At 36.0% G+C, this 22,428-nt stretch overlaps 2 protein-coding genes across 2 annotated transcripts; both read right to left on the reverse strand.

Moving 5' to 3' along the window:
* Nucleotides 1-2: 2 nt before the first annotated feature.
* Nucleotides 3-11,864, reverse strand: mus81 (MUS81 structure-specific endonuclease subunit). The gene is made up of 17 exons (XM_073837282.1): nucleotides 11,822-11,864; nucleotides 11,367-11,531; nucleotides 8,387-8,516; nucleotides 8,158-8,273; nucleotides 7,258-7,374; nucleotides 7,085-7,165; nucleotides 6,347-6,435; nucleotides 6,071-6,253; nucleotides 5,781-5,966; nucleotides 5,566-5,693; nucleotides 2,969-3,081; nucleotides 2,701-2,820; nucleotides 2,526-2,621; nucleotides 2,316-2,444; nucleotides 1,509-1,612; nucleotides 1,144-1,227; nucleotides 3-182 (listed from the first exon to the last, which is right to left on the reverse strand). Exons 2-17 carry the CDS (start codon nucleotides 11,502-11,504, stop codon nucleotides 116-118), a joined length of 1,881 nt encoding a protein of 626 aa, XP_073693383.1. The 5' UTR covers nucleotides 11,505-11,531; nucleotides 11,822-11,864; the 3' UTR covers nucleotides 3-115.
* A 646-nt stretch (nucleotides 11,865-12,510) lies between these two features.
* Nucleotides 12,511-20,155, reverse strand: ovol1a (ovo-like zinc finger 1a). The gene is made up of 4 exons (XM_073837497.1): nucleotides 19,616-20,155; nucleotides 15,736-15,974; nucleotides 15,234-15,525; nucleotides 12,511-13,605 (listed from the first exon to the last, which is right to left on the reverse strand). The coding sequence occupies exons 1-4, from the start codon at nucleotides 19,713-19,715 to the stop codon at nucleotides 13,268-13,270; spliced, it is 969 nt and encodes a 322-aa protein (XP_073693598.1). The 5' UTR covers nucleotides 19,716-20,155; the 3' UTR covers nucleotides 12,511-13,267.
* Nucleotides 20,156-22,428: the final 2,273 nt, after the last annotated feature.

Raw genomic sequence — 22,428 nt, forward strand, 5'->3', positions numbered from 1 at the left:
AACTGTAATTTATCTTTATTAATTTAGACATTATTTGAGGGTCAACAAATGTACAGAAAATACAATGATTAAACTGAAGTACACCACACATTTGTGTTTGTAATAAGGTGAAAGCCTATGATAAAGGTCCATGTGTACAGTAAAGCTGATAGATAGTGCGACTCAATGCCGGTCCAAGATTCCTGCAATTAAAAAAAATAAACTAATAAGAAATAAACAGAATTTATGGTAATACATCATTTGAAGTAAATAAATAAATATATAGCTCAACAAGGCTGCATTTGTTTGTCATATTGTGAAATTACAATATGACAACATTTTTCTTTATTCCTGTGATGTAAAGCAGAATTTTCAGCATCATTACTCCAGTTTTCAGTGTAACATTTAAACCATTTTAATATGCAATTTGGTGCTCAAGAAACATTGCTTATATTATTTTGTGGAAACCGTAATCATTTTTTTAAGGATTCTTGGATAAATATAAAGTTAAGAGCTCAGCATTTATTTAAAGTAAATGTACATCTTTACTGTCACTTTTATTTATTGATTCATAATTTTAAACAGTTTTCACCCCTCGGCTCTTAATGCATTGTATTTATTTCTGGAGCATCAGTGAGCATTTGAACCTTCTGTAATAGTTGCATATGAGTCCCTTGGTTGTCCTTAGTGTGAAAAGACGGATCTCAAAATCACACAAAATGCTGAAAAACCACAGAATCTATGGGACCTAAAGGATTTATATGAAGAACAGCGGGCAGTTTAACTGTTTAGGACAAACAAGGGACTCATGAACAACTATCTCTAAAAAAACAAAAAAAACACAGCTGTGGATCATTCAGATAACAACACAGTATTAAGAATCAAGTGTATGTAAACTTGAACGGGGTCATTTTTACACTACTTTTACACACAACTATTATTTTCTCTTGTGGACTATATGTAAACATCTTCTATGTGAAATATCTTATTCAGGTCAGTACTAAATAAAATAAATAACATGCATTTTGGTATGATGCCTTATTTTGATCAAATAATTAACATTTTGCAGATTCTGCAAGGTGTATGTAAACTTTTGACCTTAACTGTAGACAGACAGACAGACAGATAACTAGTATATTTACAATTAGTACAAATAAAACAAACCTTTTGAGTTTTCCATATTTGATGGATGAAAGAAGCTTCTCTTTTTCTGTTTCATTGGAGCACTGATCATATGCTTGCAATAAACTAGAGAAATAATAAATGATAAAAAAAAGCAATTAGGTGAACCAATAGGTAAAATGACATGACCTTGACATGTTATCAATCCATGGTGTTACTAAGCTATTGTTTTGGAATACAATTATTTTAATTTCATATCATGAGTAAAAGACTGTGATAGAAGAATATAAATGAGTGCGTGTCTGCGATAGCAGGACGGTAATTTAATGAGTGAGTGTCTGTGATAGTGGAATGTAAATTAGTTTTAATGAGTGAGTGTTTCTGCAATAGTGGAGAGTGAGTCACACCTGCTGACTGTGCTGTAGTGCTCAAGAACAGCGGCTGCTTTATCACCAGAGACTCCACTGATCTGCATAAGCTGTCGTGCAAATACTTCCCGCACCGTCTGGCACTGTTTGTACGAATCAGAGACCTTGATTAGAAGTAATAGTAGGATTTATGAAGGAAAAAAACACTGAAATACACTTTCTCAGATGAATGCACAATATACACTACCTACCAGTCAAAAGTTTTTGAACAGTAAGTCTCTTCTGCTCACCAAGCCTGCATTTACTTGATCCAAAGTACAGCAAAAACAGTACAATTTTGAAATATTTTTATTATTTAAAATAACTGCTTTCTATTTGAATATATTTTAAAATGCAATTTATTCCAAAGCTGTATTTTTTTGCATCATTACTCCAGTCAAAAGGTCCTTCAGAAATCATTCTAATATTCTGATTTGCTGCTCAGAAAACATTTACTATTATTATTATGTTGAAAACAGCCGAGTAGAATTTTTTCAGGTTTCTTTGATAAACAGAAAGTTCAGAAGAACGGCATTTATCTGAAACAGAAATCTTTCGTAGCATTATAAATGTCTTTATCATCACTTTTGAATAATTTAAAGCACCCTTGCTAAATAAAAGCATTAATTTCTATACTTTTCCTGTCATCTAAGCAGCATCTAAAAAAATACAAAAAATATTTAATTCTTTAAGAGTCTTATTTTAAGCTTCTCGTTTCACTTCATATTGTACAATATAGTTTTGTCAAAGATCACCTATATATTTTTTTTTTACACATCATCACGTCATATCAAATTAGCACATTACCTTGTTCTTAATAGCGCCGTAGTTAAATTCTGTGAAGGCCATGAGAGAACAGGAGAGGTTTGCCGTTTGCTCGCTCTCATCTTCTGCATCACCCTCCAGTTCTCTGGAGCGACAGAATAATGTGCAATTCTGTGGATGAAAAAGAGACTAAATGGATATATCTAAAGAAGTGATCCACACATGCTGCATTGATTTGGCTTTGAAACACACCTGGTAGAGTTTCTGGAGGTATCTGGTCATGATGGTGAGGTAAGCAGCAGACTCTTTCACATCCTGTACACGCTTCACAAAGAAGCCATCAACCACCTGCGAATTACACATTTATACAATCACATCATCTTCGTCATCCACTACTGCATGACGGTCTGTATGGCCTGTTGTATACCTGCGTATTGACTATAGCCTGTTGTAATGTACTCTCAGGTAAACTGAGATGAGCCGCCGCTGATCCGCACTCCTCCACTAGATAAATGGGCTTACGCAGACCACACCTCTTCAGTCGAAACTAAGCATTAGAATGCAACAGAAAAAATTTTAACAGGAAAATGATGAATCACAAATAAAAGACACACATATTTGTATTCTATCTTGAAAGCAGATAAAACAGCAGGTTATAGAGAAAAGAGAAAATATTTTTTGTTCATGGCTCAAACCTTCTGCTCTCTGAAGCGTCCATCTATGATGCTTCCACACAGATCATCCATCCTCTTCCTCTCGATTATGTAATCAAGCACCAGTTCTTTTCCCACAGGTGGACGCAGCTGTCCTGAAGGAGGACACAATTGTTTTTTGGAATTTATACATGTACAAACTTTATAATCTCATAAATTTATTGGATTAAATCTGTCAACTAGGGAGCCTCAATAAGTCTTACAATTATTTAAAAGAATAGTTCAACCACAAATGAAAATTTGCTGAAAATGTAACCACTCTCAGGTCATCAGAGATGTAAATGAGTTTGTTTCTTCATTGGAACAGATTTAGAGACATTTACCATTACATCACTTGCTCACTAATGAATCGTCTGCAGTGTAGGGCTGCACGATAGATCGTTTCAGCATCGTCATCGTGATGTACGCATGCACGATTGTGGCAGTCACGATGCAGAGAAAAAATAATTATGTGTCTGATTTAAAAATGTATTTTCTATATTTCTAAACTTTCTATTCACGGATCTATATTTGTCTAAAATAAAGTAATTAACAACTACAATGCACAAGTTGCTTCACTGCATGGCGAAATGAGCGCGGGACGGGAGAAAAGCGCCGAAATGGAAGATTTGGTCGCAAAAAGAAATGCAACGTCGGTCATATGGAAGTATTTTGGATACAAAAAGGATGCTGCTGACCAAAAACAGGTGCTTTTTCGGGAGTGCCTGTCAGTTGTTGCCACAACTCGCGGAAACACTACGAATTTAAGGGACCGTTCACATGTCGCGCCTAAAAACGCGTGGAAAACGCTAGGCGCGCCATTTCTCCTTCTTTCCAAAGCGCTCTGTAACTTGAGTGGCAGAGTGGCGTCTGCCGTTGCTAAGCAACCATGACCCGCGCTCTCCTAAAGACGCGGAAGTTTCAGCAAAGATAAATAAACAAAGATAAATGGATTTCCAAAACTAAAAATTGCTTGCAGTAGCTCTGCTGCTAAAAAATGTTATCCCTGTAACAGCTATGATCAGCTGTTCCTCCGTCTTGGCTAAGCTTTTAATGTTTTTCGTGAAAGGAAGAAGCTGATTTCCCTTTCATCAGGGTAAAAGCAACATTCATTATTAATTTCATATTAGAGCCTTGATTTGCCTGAATTGACAGTGAATAAGGTGAGTCAAACTGTTTATGAAACTACCCAAAATAAGCTTTAAAAAGTATTTTATTTCAGGGTTTTGATTATACTGTACTTTTACATTTTTTTATTCTTTGAAAATGCTTACAAAATTACCCCAATTATTCTTGAATTATTATTTGATTTTTAAGCAGTTCAAAACAACCTGATGAACATAAATTAATTTGTACACATCGCAATATATATCGCAAGAAAAAATATATATTGCAAAGTCATTTTTCCCCAATATCGTGCAGCCCTACTGCAGTGTATGGGTGCCATCAGAATGAGAGCCAAAACAGCTGATAAAAACATCACAAAAACCCAATTTGTTCCAATGAAGACACACTACCAGTCAAAAGTTTTTTAAAGAAGTCTCTTCTGCTCACCAAGCCTGCATTTATTTGATCCAAAGTACAGAAAAAAAGAAATATTTTTACTATTTAAAATAACTGTTTTCTGTTTGAATATATTTTAAAATGTAATTTATTCCTATGATTTTAAGCTGAATTTCACAAATCATTACTTTAGTCTTCAGTGTCACATGATCCTTCAGAAATCATTCTGATTTGAGGTTCAAGAAACAGTAAAAACAGCCGAGTAGAATTTTTTGTTTCTTTTATGAATAGAAAGTTCAAAAGAACAACATAATTTATCTGAAACGGAAATCTTTTGAAATTATACATTTCTTATCATCACTTTTGATCAATTTAAAGCATCCTTGCTAAATTAAAGTATTAATTTCTATTAAAAAAAATAATTTGAATGGTATAGTGTATATTTCAGATAAATATTATTATTTCAGATGAATACTGACCTATGGATCTACTCTATCTTTTGATTCAAATAATAATAATAATTTTTTTTTTCCTTGAACAGCAAATCAGCATATTACAATGATTTCTGAAGGATCATGTGACACTAAGGACTGGAGTAATGATGTTGAAAATGTAGCTTTGATCACAGGAATAAATTACAAAACAGTTATTTTAAATAGTAAAAATATTTCACAATATTATTGCTTTTGCTGTATTTTGGATCAAACAATGCAGGCTTGGTGAGCAGAAGAGAATTCTTTAAAAAACATTAAAAACCTTACTGTTCAAAAACTTTTGAATGGTAGTGTATATGATACACTGGCATCATTTTGCATTCAACATCTAAACTTATAAATAAATGAAAATAAAGATACAATATTTATAATATTCCAATATTAACATCATATGATAGATAGCCTTCCAATATTTTCTGGGACAAATGAGAGGTTTTGAAGTCCCAAAGGTTGAGAACAACTTCATAAAAAATAACTTAGTAAACTGTTGACCTAGTAAACTGTTATTGTCATTTTTTCTTCTAAGACCAACACTGCCATCTGCTGGTTAGTAACTAGTCCAGCACCTCAGTAGAACAATTGAAAACTTGCTAGTTGACTTACCAGGAACAGGTGTCATTTTCTCACGTGCCACCCACAGAAAGTCACCCACATTCAGTTTCCTGATGTCAAAAGTCACACCATTCCTTTGCAATTCCTTAACCAATTCTTGTTTGCGACCACTGCTTCCCCTGTTGAGTTCAAAATACAATTGTAATATAATTCTCCAAGCTACTTTGTGTTTTATAAACCATGATGCATTAGAGAAACTCTCTCACCCTGTTGTTTCGATAAAGTCGACACACAACACAATGTCATAAGAGCCAGGTGGCAGATGCCAACCCATTGCTGTTCTCCCCGTCTCTAAGGTCTGAGATTTTCCTGTGGGAACTGATTCAGAGATGTGAACTCCGGCCTGGTTTACAGAAAGAGCTGTGGCTGGCCTTTCTGAAGACTTGCTAGACCTATAAGCAGATGAAAGTTTAAACGGTTAATATGTCGCTCACACACGCTAAACATTTTAGACACATCTTTGCTCTTATGCAAAAGCCAACCTGCTTCTACCCACCAACTCTCTTTCTCTTCCTGATCCTCCTCATCATCCTGTTCCTCTAAAGTCAGGTCTACAACATCTGGTGCATCCCGAGAGTCCTCCTCTTCACTCACTCTCTCCACCTGTTCTTTAGTCATCCCCGTCTCTTCATAATTCAGCTTTTTGGCTAGCGCTAGACCCTGATCAGTCAATGAATACCTGAAATAAAACATGAAAAGAGACAGATGAAGAACAACTGAGCTTATGCTAAAAAACATAAAACTGGGGCTGTGATTGTTGTTTAAATCTCACCTGGCAGGATTATGCGTCTTCACGACAAAATCTTTTTGAATGAGTGTGCTCACTGAGGACCATGCAGTGTATTTACTACCAAGATCAGGCTATGTATAGGGGGAAAACAACATACTTAGGGTACAAGCAGTGGTTATAGAGTGTTTTCATGACATATCATCAATCGGCCATATTGGCAGCGCTGAAGGTAAACAATGTCACTGAACCGAACAAAACTTGCATATTTCGTTGATTATTGCTGCTGAAAATGGTCAATTATTGTCATGTTTTGGGCTGTACTAACCGGTCAGACCAGGAAAAACATTTGGAGTACTACAGACTGCCAAAAGTTATTACAAATCAAAGAGAAGAGTGCAAAAAACTGTCTGGGTTGGCCAAACTAAACCAGAATTTCCAGGGCAAGAATCTTGACAACATTTGTGTTTGTTCTTGAAATATAAGGCTAATATCTTTATTAATACTGCTTGTACATATCTTTGCCACAGATTAACTTTGGTTCGTCAAAATATTGCGCCCTTTTCTGCCTACTAAGTCCTTCTTTATATGATTTAGCAGCTCCCACATGCTTTTTCCAAATCATAAATGAGCAGAACAATGTATTCAGTAGTACATTAACCATGCAAACTGTGCTGTTGTTTACATCCCAGTATAACCAATATGGCCAAGCATATTAAGTAACCAAATCGTGACGTAAGTGACAAATTCAGCAAGTTTTATGTGGAAGAGTGTTTGCCTTACCACTGTGAAGGACTTCTCAGACAAAGGTTGTGCCTCAGTTTGTAGTTCATTCCTAAACATGAAGCCTTTGCTGCCAGGCATCTAGAAAAAATATACTTTTTGAGCACTTTTTTAGCAGCCTTTGTTTTGAAAAATAGTGTAAAATAATGTAAACTAAGATGTGCTTGTTTTACCTGTGTGTGTCTATACAAAGTGAGCAGTACAGCGTAGCCTCCAGACCTCTTCTGTGGCACATACTCTCTCTTTTTTTTAGTTCCCTTCTCCTTTCTTGCTTCTTTTTGTGTTTGCTTCTGCAAAACGAGTCATTAGTTTTCTAGTATTAACCTGAACAAGTAATTGCAACCTTTTTTTAAAGGGTTAGTTCACCCAAAAATGAAAATTCTGTCATTAATTACTCACCCTCATGCTGTTCCGAACCCACAAGACTTTTGTTCATCTTCGGAACACAAATTAAGATATTTTTAATGAAATCTAAGAGCTCTCTGACCCTCCATAGACAGCAAGGGTCATACCACGTTCAAGGTCCAGAAAGGTATCAAGAACACTGGATCCACAAAATAGTCCATGTGACAGCCGTGGTTCAACCGTAATTTTATGAAGCTACAAGAACACGTTTTGTGTGCAAAAAAAAAAGTATAACAGTAAATAAATAAATAAAAAATGTATTCAATAATAGTTATCCTCTGCGTCACCCTAGCACCATTTTGGAGAGTATCACAATGCATGAGCGTGCTTTCCTCCAAAATTGCCCTAGGGCTAGGGTGACACAGAGGAGAAGAATTGTTGAATTAAGTCATTATTTTTGTTTTTGTTTACACACAAAAAGTATTCTCATAGTTTCTAAAATTACGATTGATTCACTGATGTCACATGAACTATTTTAACAACGCCCTACTGTTTCTGTGCCTTGACCATGATATGACCCATGCTGTCTATGGAGGGTCAGAGAGCTCTTTAATATCCTAATTTGTGTTCGGAAGTTAAACAAAATTCTTACGGGTTTGGAACGACATGAGAGTAAGTAATTAATGACAGAATTTTTATTTTTGGGTGAACTCTCCCTTTAAACCAACCGTATGTCCACTCAAGTTTCCTGAAGGTTCCTTCTGAGGTTTTTCCATCTGTTTAGAGGAAGCCATGTTGCTCCTATGGGAAGTAGTAGTAGCCAAGTGGATTGGAGCATCAGAACCTTTCAGGAACAAAACAGAAGACTGTAAACATGACACCAACAGATTAAACAACAGTGGATACTCTAAACATTTCAGGGAAATTCAACGTCTGTGCACTACACAAGTCCCTCACCGTTTTCCCGATAATGCTTCTGCAGTCGCTCGTCCAAAATCTTGCAGATCCCGTCACCGAAGTTCTGCAGGATCTTCGCCTCTTTTCCGTTTTTCAACGGCAGAGGGTATTTTTTCAAAGAGCTTATAGCCTGTGAAAAAGCATAGTTGAGTTACTAATGGGTTTATTTGCGACCCTGGACCACAAAACCAGTCATAAGTAGCACGAGTGCATTTGTAGCAATAGCCAACAAGACATACAATTTTTCTTTTTTGTCAAAAATCATTAGGATATTAAAGGAGTAGTTCACTTTCAGAACAAAAATTTACAGATAATGTACTCACCCCCTTGTCACGTCTTTCTTTCTTCAGTCGTAAGGAAATTATGTTTTTTGAGGAAAACATTTCAGGATTTCTCTCCATATAATGGACTTCTATGGTGCCCCTGAGTTTAAATTTCCAAAATGCTGCTTCAAATGGCTCTAAACGATCCCAGCCGAGGAAAGAGGGGCCTTATCTAGCAAAATGATCGGTCATTTTCTAAAAAAAAAAAAAAAATTACAATTTATATACTTTTTAATCTCAAATGCTCGTCTTGTCTAGCTCTGTGTGTACTCTGTGTAGAGATTAAAAAGTATATCAATTGTAAATATTTTCAGAAATTAACCGATTGTTTCGCTAGATAAGACCCTTCTTTCCTCGGCTGGGATCGTTTAGAGCCATTTGAAGCTGCATTTTGGAAGTTCAAACTCGGGGCACCATAGAAGTCCATTATATGGAGAGAAATCCTGAAATGTTTTCCTCAAAAAACATAATTTCTTTATGACTGAAGAAAGAAAGACATGAACATCTTGGATGACAAGGGGGTGAGTACATTATCTGTACATTTTTGTTCTGAAAGTGAACTACTCCTTTAACCCTCTGGTGCTCTTCGTTTAGCAGTCACACGTGTGCTCTTCGCGGTCAGAAGTGACCGGACACCTGTAACGCATCCTGTAATTTTTTCAGTAAAACCATTCCAATTCATTTTTGTTTAATAATATTTTTTCTTTTTTCTTTTGAATTTTGAGAGGGTTTGGTGGTAATAATGAATATTTATGCTGTAATTAATATCCATTTTTTGCCATTGAGAATAATAAAAAATTTTAATTTAATTTTTTTTTTAAATTTTTTTTAATGAATGCAGTATTTCAGGTTGAAATAGAGACTCAGCCATTCAACACTAATTTTTGAAGGCAGATTAGCGCCATCTGTTGGTAAAAAACGAGAAAAACATCTGTAATGGCAGGTGTAACTTGATGCCTGTATAGTAAGCTACAAAGCAGCTTGTGAATTGCCTAGTTGTTTTTAGACAATTGATTCAGCATTTTTATTAGGTGGAATAGTTGAACATACATTTAAACAATCTCAAAGACTATTTATTATCCAGTTTGGGGTAGTTTTTTGTTATAAATATGATTTGAAGTGTTAATTTTTTGTATATGCAAGAGAGTGTGTGTCTTTTGCACTCTGGATATGTAATTTTTTTATACATATATTTTTATTTTATTTTACATCTTCTCAATTTGCTGTGTTTCAGTTCATTTGTGCATGTGTGTGTGGATGTGTCAGAAAGAGACAGAAAAATTCTGTACATTTTTGTATTTTTGTCGATTTCCCATTCATTTCCTGATGTCGGTCATTTTTGACCAAAGAGCACAAGTTTTCTTTTTTTTTTGGAATCGTGCCCTCATTTTTTATGTGTGTCCATAAAAGTCACTGAATTTGGTAGTGTTCTCATGAAGCTGTGATTTTTAAAAAAAATTCAAAACCGTTTTGGTCAAAAGTGACCGAATAGAGGTGAGTATATTAGTGTGTGTGTGTGTGTGTGTGTGTGTGTGTGTGTGTGTGTGTGTGTGTGTGTGTGTGTGTGTGTGTGTGTCTGTCTGTGAATGGGTGTGTTTTAGAGTGTCACCCCTTCATTGCTGTGTACTTTTTTCAGCATTGTGGAGGATTTGTAGATTGTACACACAAAAATTCTCTGAATATTTGTATTTTTGTCAATTTCCCATTCATTTCCAATGGTCGGTCATTTTAGACCGAAGAGCACAAGTTTTTATTTTATTATTAGTTTTTTTTAATCGTGCCCTAATTTTTTATGTGTGTTCACATTCCAAATGCCATAAAAGTCAATGAATTTGGTACTGTTCTGTTGAAGCTGTGATTTTTTGAAAAATTCTAAACCGAAAATGTTTTGGTCAAAAGTGACCGAATAGAGGTGTGTATATTAATGTGTGTGTGTGTGTGTGCGTGTGTGTGTGAATGGGTGTGTTTATGAATGGGTGTGTTTTAGAGTGTCACCCCTTCACTGCTGTGTACTTTTTTTCAGCATTGTGGAGGATTTGTAGATTGTACACACAAAAATTCTCTGAATATTTGTATTTTTGTCGATTTCCCATTCATTTCCTATGGTCGGTCATTTTAGACCGAAGAGCACAAGTGTGACTATTTTTTTTACGACCACTTAGCCTGCTTGAATCATGCCCTCAATTTTTTTTTGTGTTGACATTCCAAATGGCATAAAAGTCACCGAGTTTCATGTCATTCCGATTAAGCAGTGATTTTTAAAAATTCAAAACAGAAAATTTTTCGGTCAGAAGTGACCGAAGAGCACCAGAGGGTTAAGTAAAGATCATGTTCCATAAAGATATTTAGTAAATTTCCCACCGTAAATATAGCAAAACTTAATTTTTGATTAGTAATATGCATGGCTAAGAACTTCATTTGGACAACTTTAAAGGCGAATTTCTCAGTATTTTGATTAATTTGCACCCTCAGATTACAGATGTTCAAAGAGTTGTATCTCGACCAAATATTGTCCTATCCTAACAAACCATACATCAATGGAAAGCTTATTTATTCAAAAACATTACCCTTATAACTGGTTTCGTGGTCCAGGGTCACATGTACGTGTTTAACCGTCAGTTAAATGCAACATTCGAAACTCAAACACAATCGCTCACCTTCTGGTACACATACTGCGTTTTTAAACCTTTCTCTTTGGCACTGTCACGCAACTCTGTTAACCACTCCAGGAATAGAGGGTTTGGGCAAGAAGGCACCGGACGCTTCCGACCCAAACACACCTGATCCGTCGGCATATTTGCATCGAAAATGCAATTCACATCCTATAAAGTATAATATATTCAAGATGCTTAAATATTTGTAGGCTAATGCAACTGACATAACCTCAGTAAACAAGAGTAGACACATACTATATAAATAAATATGCATGTAACGTTATGTGCATTTGAAAACTAAATGAGCATTTGCACGTTTAACGTTAGTTAATTGCTTGCAATCGATGTGCTAAAATTCGGATTACAGACTCTGTCAGATTTTACAGCGATCATCTTTTAAAATGCATGCAAATTATTAGTATTAATACGTTGTCTGCGAGATTTTGGGGTTTATTTACCTTTAGCTGCCCACCGTTTCCCCGCCTGTGCTTTCGAACGCGTTGTAATTACGTCATTTCCGTTCGATGATACACGAGTAGCGCCACTCCAAGGGTTGATGGTGCATGCATGTTTGTAAAGCTCAAAATGTTAAAACAGCACATGCTCTGTATGATAATTGTTTGGACTAAACACACACAACATGGTTGAATGATGTTCAGAATGTTTTGCAACTAGTTAATTTACCTGACTTTGATTCGGTGCAACAAGTACATTTCCTATTTCACTTCAACTTCTGTTTTAAAACTAGAAATTCTTGTACAGTTACAGTTTGAAAGGGTGGTACTGTATGTTTTGGTGCTGTTGAAAAAATAACGGTTCTAAAGGGATAGGCACCTTTGAGCCGTTAATGCCCGATGGCCCCACAATGAAACAGCCACTGAATTCCACGAACAAGACCAAACAAGGATCTGGAATCCGCCAACATCCACCCACTGAATCTCTTTCTCTCCTACTGTCTCTTATTCATTTGCTCTTGCATGTAAATTCTAAAATGCTTTATTGTTCTTATCTCTATCCATAACTGTTTGCAGTTGCAACCATGCATTGAAAGTACTTTAAACATCAATAAATAAGTTCTAGGTAAGTAGTTGGCTTTCTGATAATATGTTGCTTGTTTCTAAAATAATACGAAGAGAATGAGTCACACTTCTTTTTAAACCATTAACAAAACACATTTATTGTGGAGGTGTGTTGTTATAGATTGCCACAGAGCCTACTTAATTTACTTAACAGTGACATGAAATTAAAACGTTATCACATTTATAATGCTTTTTGAATATAAAAAGTACAAAAAACAATGCATCCCAAAAAACACAAGTGTTACAGAAAGGCTGTTACATGTGAAAGTAGACATATAAAAACTAGCAAAAACATACCCAGGGAAATATAAAAACTACACCAGGATAAATATAAATCTTTTATGATAAATTTATGCAAGTATATATTACATACAGTAGTTGATCAGCAACACAAAATTAATTTTCTTTCGAAATCCCTTTTTCAAACATTCAGACTCTGCTGATATGCAACTATCAGCTGCCGCATAGTTCACAAAAGTATTATTTTAATGTTGAAACATTGCTACATAAAATCTTTGTCCCACACAGTACAAAAGCAACTATTAAATGTCACATTCATCCGTGTATTTCTCCTGAGTTGTGTTTCATCTCATCTATTTTAATAATAATAATATTATTATGTAAACTCAAGTAGTGCATATTTATGCTGTAGACGTAGTTGTCTGCTTTTGAGTGTCTCACAGGGAAAAGTACCGCCTGATTCTACAGCAAAAGTGTAAACTGAATCTCAGCGTACTTCACTTTCCCTTTTTTAAACTCCCTCATGCACATTAATCACATCCCTTTATTCATATAAAAATATTTTTTTCAGAAAATTCTCTTTCTCTACATCCCTCCTGACTCTACAGTGTCATCGCTATTATGAGAAAGAGGGGAACCAGGTTGGGAGGTGTCATCTCTGGTGGCATTCAGCATTGGTGAGTGTCTACGTGCCCCCTTGGACCGCAGGAGGTGACTGGTTGGATGTTCAAGGTGGAGGTGGCGCAGCAATGCATCCTGGGTTGAAGCCGTATGGCCGCACTCTTCACAGACGTACAGCTTGCTGCGGCGCTCCTTGTAAGCGTACTGCTGCATGACGCCGTGAATCTTCTTCATGTGGGACTCCAGAGAGCAGCGCTGAGTGAAGGCCTTCTCGCAGAGGTTGCATTTGTACGGACGGACGCCTACAGGAGGAACAAAAGAATATTTTTGTTTTAAAAAATTGTTTTTGCATACCACTCATTTATTCTAATTCAAAAAAATCTAACTGAGAAGGAAATTACATGCTGGTTTGTTGCTCAAGAAACATTTCTTCTGGCTATCAATGTTGGGAACAGTTTTTGTCCTGATTTATTTTTTGTTGAAACTGTGATATACTACTATTCAAAAGTTTGGGCTAAATAAAAAAAAAGAAAATATTCAGCGAGCACATATTTAATTGTTCAAAAATATAGACAACGATAAAAACTATTATCATTAATTGAGTACCAATAATAAAGAATGAATAAATAATAATTGCACCAAATCAGCATATTGGAATGATTTCTGAAGAATCATGTAACACTGAAGACTTGAATAATGACCATTTTTAAATATATTCAGATAGAAACAAATAAATTGCAATAATATTTCACAGTATTACTGTTTCTACTGTATTTTTAAATCAAAAGCATTTACAAATCTTAATTATTTTAAACCTTTTTGAACTTTATCTATTTATCTATCTAGCTATCTATACAGACTACAGTCAAAAGTTTTTGAACATTAAAGTTTTTAATGTTTTTTTTTTCTCTTCTGCTCACCAAGCCTGCATTTATGTACACTGAAAACATTAAATATTTTTACTATTTAAAATAACTGTTTTGTAAAAAACTGTTATGTGAATATATTTTAAAAGGTCATTTATTCCTGATTTCAAAGCTGAATTTGTAGGATCATTACTCCAGTCACATGATCCTTCAGAAATCATTGTAATCTTCTGATTTGCTGCTTGAAAATATTTATTATTAATATGTTGAAAACAGCTAAGTAGATTTTTTTTCAGGTTTCTTTAATGAAAAGAAAGTTAAGAAGAACTGAAATAGAAATCTTTTGTAACATTCTAAATGTCTTTATCATCATCTTTTGATCCATTTAAAGCATCCTTGCTAAATAAATCTTTCTCAAAAAAAAATAAAAAATAAATAAATAAAATAAAATAATATATATATATATAAATAAAACAAGCTTTTGAATGGTATAGGGTATAATGCTAAAAAATATATTTTTATTTCAGATAAATGCTGATCTTTGGATGCTTCTATTCATCAAAGAATCATGAAAAAAATCTACTCAACTGTTTTAAATACTGATAATAATAATAAATATTTCTTGAACAGCAAATCAGCATATAAGAATGATTTCTGAAGGATCATGTGACACTGACGACTGGAGTAATTATGTGGAAAATTTCAAGCAGAGAAATAAATTACATTTTAAAATATATTCAAATAGACAACAGTTCTTTTAAATAGTAAAAATATTTCAGAATTGTACTGTACTTTGCATTAAAAAAAATGCATGCTTGATGAGTAGAAGTGACTTCTTTAAAAAAACATTTAAAATCTTACTGTTCAAAAACTTTTGACTGGTAGTGTATATATACTTTTTTTTCTTTTTTTTTTTTTACCTAATAAACCAAAGTGTCTTAACTAGATCTTCCAGTTAAAACTCTCAAATCCTGCCCCTCCACAACATCCAAATCTCACAATCCAATCAGCAACCAATCATGTGTGGCTACTTCCGTTTCACAGCAAACAGATGAAGCTCTTACCTGTGTGTGTGCGGACGTGTCTCTTGAGATCGAAGGTGTCATTAAATCCCTTCCCGCAAAAGTCGCACAAGTGTCTCTTCTGCTCGCTGTGACATTTCAGGTGTCTGTTTAGCATGCGCTGGAACTGGAAAACTTTCTGACACACCTGGCAAATATAAGTGGCACCGCTCGACTGCACCGAAGGCGACTTAGCTGCAGGAGGGGAGCAAGGTGTTGCTATAGAAGCAGGTGGACTTGCAGTTAGACTAGGAACAATAGGTGGAACCTCTTTGGGAAGCTCACCTGTGGTTACCTGCAGCGAGATAACAAACAAAGAGGGAAATATAAAGACGAAATTAGCGGTAGTGTAAACATTCAGACTAGTAAAGCGATATGAGCATAAGCAATTCGCAAATCAATTATGTCCAACAGTGGCACAATGGCGGCTCAATATGAGCTTATTGCCTCCGTAACTAGATCTTAGATAAACATAGTAAAAGTAAACATTTTCCAGAAGCCTCACCTTTATTTTAGTGCGCACATACGTATTGTCGTGTGTGCTTCTGATGTGCTCCGTCTCTGGACTCTGGCCCAGAGCGGTGCATGATGGGAGCTCAGCAGCAGGAACCACCGCACCGGGGTCATTGGTGTACATTTGGTTGTACGAGTACATGCTGTGGTCCTTGCGGGTGGATAAGCACAGCGCCACCTCTGCCGGACTTGCTTCCGTCTCCTCTCGAAGAGCAACGGGAGACATGGAGACTGGAAAAAATGGAAAACCACGTTTTAGAAGCACAGCAGAAAGCATCGTTCATTGTGTCGCCACAATGTTTGCTTTGCATATTGTTTAAAGACGAATGATGACAAATCTTTCTAGCACAACATCTCGACTTTGCGAACAAGTGTGGATTACATCCTACATAGCTGAAGATGAAGGATGTGATTGCTAGACAATCAGAAACTGGGTGTGTATGCGGCTCTTGAGGCTAAGGGGGACAGTTGTGCCTCTGGGCCAGGTGTGTGAGAATGCGAGTGTGAGTGGGTGGGTTGGCTGGTGCGCATGAGTGTGTGAGCGTATTGTGCCGGGCTGAAGTCAAACCACTCCTGTTACTGCTTTACCAGTCAGACCAGCTGAGCTAGAGGCACAGGCTCGAGCTCCCTTTATACAAACCTCCATGCAACACAATACATCAGATGGATAATCTGCAAATGTTTGCCGGTAAACTATCATGTTCTTTCCTGAGAGGTTGTTCGATCATTGCCTACACATCTACTGAAGAGATTATTAGGTCACAGGGGGAGAGAAAAAACATTGGTTGCATGGAGATTCCAGATGATCAAAAACACTAATACTAGTAGCCTGAACAATGAATCTGTTGATTCTGGTGTGGCACAATCGACTGGGTTGCAAATTATAATGCAAATATCTGATGTGTGCAGTGCCTAACGGTAACATGCAACAATCTATATTTCATAACCACCATATAATCCAAGTTTAGACTTGTAGAGCTAGTTAGTTACTAGTCATGAAGAAACCAAATGACAGCTTGGTACTTTCAGTGTTGGAATGAGCAGAATGTCTGTAAGCTATGATTTATGAAACAAAGCTGTTTATAAAGTTTGAAAGTTATTTACTGCATTTTATTTTATTAATTTTTTTTTCTTTAACATAACCTACATGTAAAAGGCAGTACATAGTAGTGATTGTTTCTTTTTGCCTTTGCACTTATGTTTGCCAACCCCTCCCTTCACAGACAGTCACACCACAAACAATAACATGAAGATGAACGACAACCGAACGGTTTGATCTTAAATGTGAACACCAGTCATAAGTCGCACGGGTATATTTGTAGCAATAGCCAACATTATTATATTGGTTAAAATGATCGATTTTATGCCAAAAATCATTAGGATATTAAGTAAAGACCGTGTTCCATGAAGATATTTAGTAAATATATCAAAACTTAATTTTTGATTTGTAATATGCATTGCTAAGAACTTCATCTGGACAACTTTGAAGCCGATTTTCTCAATATTTAGATTTTTCCCACCCTCAGATTCTAGATTTTCAAATAGTTGCATCTCAGCCAAATTGTCCTATTCTAACAAATCATACATCAATGGAAAGCTTATTTATTAATCTTACATATGATGCAAAAATCTAAATTTCATAAAACTGACCCTTATGACTGGTTTTGTGGTCCATAGTACATATTACAAATAGATTTGACTTTAGGATATAATACATATTATTAAGATTTAATAAATATTTTTTATTTTTTGATTGAGTAAAAAAAATAATAATAATAATAATTACATGCATAAAAAACATAGGCTTTTTGTGGACCACAAAACCATAAGTAGCACAGTTATATTTGTATATTTGTAGCAACAGCCAAAAATACTTTGTATGGGTCAAAATGATTGATTTTTCTTTTATGCCAAAAATCATTAGCATATTAAGTAAGATCATGTTCCATGAAGATGTTTAGTAAATTTCCTACAATAAATATTTCCAAACTTAATTTCTGATTAGTAATATTAACTCCTAAGAACTTAATTTGGACAAATTTAAAGACGGTTTTCTCAATATTTAGATTTTTTTAACCCCCAGATTCAAGATTTTCAAATAGTTGTATCTCAGCCAAATTGTCTTATCCTAACAAACCATACATCAATGAAAAGCTTATTTATTTATCTTTCAGATGATTTATAAATCTCAGTTTTAAACAATTGACCCTTATGACTGATTTTAACTCATTACTGAATATAAAGTCTAGAGTAGGCCTAAACCTAAACAGGTTTATCACTCATTCAAGCAATGTATTAATAGTATTGTTTTTTGTGTGTGTGTGTGTGTGTGTGTGTGTGTGTGTGTGTGTGTGTGTGTGTGTGTGTGTGTGTGTGTGTGTTTAAAAGACAGTTTCATCCTTATGACCGTTTGTTTTAGTGTCAGGTGGAAGGCGAAGTAGAATAAAACGATTAAAAAACAACGAAACTAAGTGAATGAATGGGTTAAAACAAGAGTCATAAACGGGTAGGCGACGTCGATAAATATATAACAATGCCTGTGCTCCGGGTTTGTTTAGCTGATATCGAAAAGTGAGGTGAAAGGTACACTCACTGTGTGTGTGTATGTGTGTTTGCTAAGGGTGTAGCGGGAAAAGGGAGACAGCGCGGCGAAGCCCGTTATTTCCTTTACCGCTGTAAACATTAACTCAAACCCATATCACGGACGACAAACTAAAGGACCACAGTGCGTTAAAACGGATGCTGCATTGATTAGTTAGAAAGAAAGAAAGAAAGAAAGAAAGATTAGCCTAGACAAATTATACTTTTTCATAGCCTATCATTATTGCTGTAGGGAGAATACACCGAGTTTAATCACCGATTAATACCGCTTTAGCCTATACAGTAATCGTTATGGCAACGAAAAAAACAGGTACAACAACCTCCTGACATACCTGCATGAATCAATGATACAAATGTCTCTGTTTCAGGTTGGTTCAGTTTATGAATGGGCTGTTATGCAAATAGATTAAACTTTCACACAAAAAACGCAGGGTGACAAACACAGAAAACATCTGAACGCATTGTTTTAAAATGTCACATTACTACAACACACATTTCGTCTTTAACTATTAAACGTAAATATTTAAAAGACACTAATATATCAGAATATCTCATTACGGATGTAACATGATAATCCGTGTAGAGATTGAAGAAGGGGCTCATAATGATCACTTGTGTCTACTCCGTTAGCTGACCCGCAGTAATATGATACCAGATTTGTTTACCTCCACAAATAGTTAAAATGAAGCATCAGTAACTTGTAAGCTTGTAATACGAAGAAGCTAAATAAATATGACCAAATATATTATATAAAAGTAATTACAGTGATAAGTCTAATCTAGACAGCAGGTTTCAGTTGAAATATTTCCTTTACCTCGAGAAAAACAGCTTATATGGTGCTTTAAATTCAGACGACTATAAATGTTTTGTGTGGGCCATTGGCACCGTACTGTGTTGCAATGAGTTTCATGTTATAAGGAAGACAGTTGGGTCTGAAGGTCAACTAAAGGAGCAATAACGGCCCTCTTACACACAAACGCATTTTATAAGATTTGTTTAGTTCAATCCCTCACAAAAAAATGTAAATTTAGGTTTTGTATGTACTTATAATATAGTGCAGGCTACTTTTAAAAAAGTTACGCAAAACACACATTTAACAAAAAAAACTATTTAAAAACAAAATGCACAAAATAAGCTATTAAATTACAAAGTGCTGTTACTTAAACACCGCATGACGTTCTGGGAATTGCTGTTGTGTTAGTGCCATTCGATGCATCCGTACCGTTATCCGGATTGTGTGCTAAAAAGTGTTTACTTTTGTATCGTCTCACCTGGAATATAAATGTCACCGCGTTCATGATCTGGCAGATCGCTCCAGTTTCTCTTGCCGGGTGAATTTCCCGTTTTCTTCACTAGGAAAGCTCGTGGCATGGTCTATTCCCGAGGTCCTTCACCGCTATCTCTCAAAATTAAACGGCAGGCTTTTTAACTTTTGGAAAAAAAAACTGCTTTACAATACAAACTAAGTGTAAAGTCCTTCTAGGATGGTGTCTTCAATTGGAGTAAAAGCCAACCCGAGTTCTTCGCTCTGTTCGCACACCTCTTGACTCCAAAGTTTTTGTAGGCTACCTGTACAGGTTTCCGTGGAGTTTCCCACTACATTTACCCGCTTCTGCTTACACCTTCCGCCGTCTTCCGCTACTCTGAGTTCACTAAGTCTTCTTCGGCAAATTCACTCAGTCCGGTAGGTTAAGACACAGCCAAGGTGTCTTTGTCCCGGTGGGAGGTGATGTTTGTGCCAGGTAAATAGTCCAAACTGCTCAACCGACGGAGTACAAAACGAATTTCAGTGGCTGATAAGAGCGCAGGTACACATTTCATGAGGAAACAGGTAACAGTGCGCATGCGTCTGAATATAACGGTGACAACAAACCCGACCCAGTCCGGCCTCTACGCCTTACCTGTCCAACCGGTTTTCTCTCTCTGTCCCCCCCCCCCCCCCCCCTCCCCTGAACAATTCCGCTTCAAGGTGGCAGCGAATGTAGAGGTAATAGTCTACGAGACAAGATTTGAGGGAAAAACGAACTAAAACGAAATCTTACACCGATTGTATACAGTTAATGTTGCCCATTACGTCATGTAAAAAAACCTGAAAGACTAAGTAGTATCTTCCTTGGGTTTTTCCTCTGACACCTTAAGAGCATGTCTTGGGCATTTAAATATGGTCGAAAGAGCTCAAATGACCAATGGTCACTTATTTTTTTGTTTAGTGTAGATACTGCTTATTGTTCATTAGACTAAGCATTAGATATGGGAACAGACAGTGATGGGATGATGATAGTTTCCTTGTAACTCAACTGCGCACTCTTTGTTCCTCTTAGCCCCTGAAAATAAAACTTTACACAATATTACAGTGAAACTTCTGAGACCTGATCCCCTCGGCATTTCACACCTTATTTATGAGGCAATTGATAATGACAGTTAAACTAAACAAGTGTACACAAAACAGCAGTTCATCCTGATGCTAATCAAACAGTTAGGAAAGTACTCAGTTCCAACGGTTTCATGCCAGCATGCAAGTTTCTGAAGACCACAGCTGCTGTTTTGCAGTTTTGCTTACACTTTTAAAAATAAAGGTTCTTTATTGGCATCGATGGTTCTATGAAGAACCTTGAACATCCAATGAAAAAAAAAAAGTTCTTTATACTGCAAATTTTTTTATAATGGTTATTTAAAAAAAAATGTTCACTGAAAGGTTCTTTGGGAAAGTGCGTAAGCTGATTTTGCTAAGTAGCAGTACACACTGTATATTTTCCAAAATATTCACGCTGTCCTTCTAATTTGGCCAACAGAGTGCTTCCATGATATGAAAACCAAAATTTACTAAAAATTTTATTTTTCCTCAATCATGTGCATTAGCTGTAAATGACCCAGATAATGGAAGGAGAGAACAATATATAAATGAAAAACAGGCTGAGGTAAAAAGAGCAAACAGGCGGAAAGATGAAGAGATGGTAGCACAAATGAGAAAGAGAAAGACTTTGAGTGAAAGAAGGAGTGTGTAGGTGTGCAGAATGACAGGTATGCTGTTTGGGCTGTTGGAGTGGTTGTGGCAGAACATTAGGCTTAAGTTTTTTTCTTTTTTTAATCAGGCTCTCCATCCTTACCTCACAAAAAATCTGAATTAATCTGAGAAATTACCACAATTTTAAACATTCTAGGTGTCTATAAGTAAGAATGCATTTTGTGTTTCCATTGTACAAGCCTCATGCAAGCAGGGCAAATCAGTTCAGCCACAAGACGGAAGTACCATGCATCTTATACGTTTCAAACATGGGTCTCAAAGACAGAGACGTTGGTGGCTGTGCAAGTAGAGCTGGCAGGAGGGCAAGAGTCGGTACATTCAAGCTGAACCTGATCGACGGCCTACGACCATTTCTCTGACAATCACCCCATCCCTTCCCCCATTTCTCTTCTTCTCTTCTCGCTCAGAGCCGGCTTTGCTTCATTCACTTCTAAGCCGTAAGAATGACTGGTAGTGACTTTTACTAAAGCTATGGGTTTTTTCCACAGCTGGGTGGAGTTGTGACCAACATGCATTACTGTCACAGTATTTGTGTGACATGACTTTAGTGTGCGTCACACCTGTCGACCAGAATCGATTTTGCGGTCTGAAAAGGTAGCTTGGAAAAACTCTTCTCACAGATCCACATTCTAGAGTGTATTAGTGAGGAATGTTTGTTACTATTGAAATATGGTAGTAGTCATCACACACACATGCTCTCTCATACTGTCTTTTTGTTATGTCAGTTGTACGTTCCTGCTTGGCTTGTTACACCTGTGATTTGTGAAATGTAAAGTTCGCATGATGCTATATTTTCTTTTTAATTATCTGTTGAACTTCCTGGAATGCTTTTTTGTCTTGATTGTTAGCAAGTAATATTTGCCACGTGAAAATGTGATGCAATTTTCTTTTACCTTATGAGGGCAAATTTTCTCCTAAACATAAACACATACAAAACAGTGTTCAATTTCATTATAAGGATCATTATAGCTTGCAGTTATAAAGTCAAAATGACAAAAATGCTGAAAATATTGACAACTTGACAACTATAAGGGAATGCAAAACAGTAAGGCCTTTGCT

The sequence above is a fragment of the Garra rufa genome, chromosome 3 (genome assembly GCF_049309525.1).
Source record: "Garra rufa chromosome 3, GarRuf1.0, whole genome shotgun sequence".
NCBI lineage: Eukaryota > Metazoa > Chordata > Actinopteri > Cypriniformes > Cyprinidae > Garra > Garra rufa.

Coding starts and splice junctions, on each gene's coding strand:
- mus81 (XM_073837282.1), bottom strand. CDS start 11,504: ATGCCGACGGATCAGGTGTGTTTGGGTCGGAAGCGTCCGGTGCCTTCT. Junction 6,254..6,346: donor AAGACGCATAATCCTGCCAG/GTGAGATTTAAA, acceptor GTTTTATTTCAG/GTATTCATTGACTGATCAGG. Junction 183..1,143: donor AAATATGGAAAACTCAAAAG/GTTTGTTTTATT, acceptor TTTTAATTGCAG/GAATCTTGGACCGGCATTGA.
- ovol1a (XM_073837497.1), bottom strand. CDS start 19,715: ATGCCACGAGCTTTCCTAGTGAAGAAAACGGGAAATTCACCCGGCAAG. Junction 15,975..19,615: donor CGGTGACATTTATATTCCAG/GTGAGACGATAC, acceptor CATTTTTTCCAG/TCTCCATGTCTCCCGTTGCT. Junction 13,606..15,233: donor ACACGTCCGCACACACACAG/GTAAGAGCTTCA, acceptor TTCCTCCTGTAG/GCGTCCGTCCGTACAAATGC.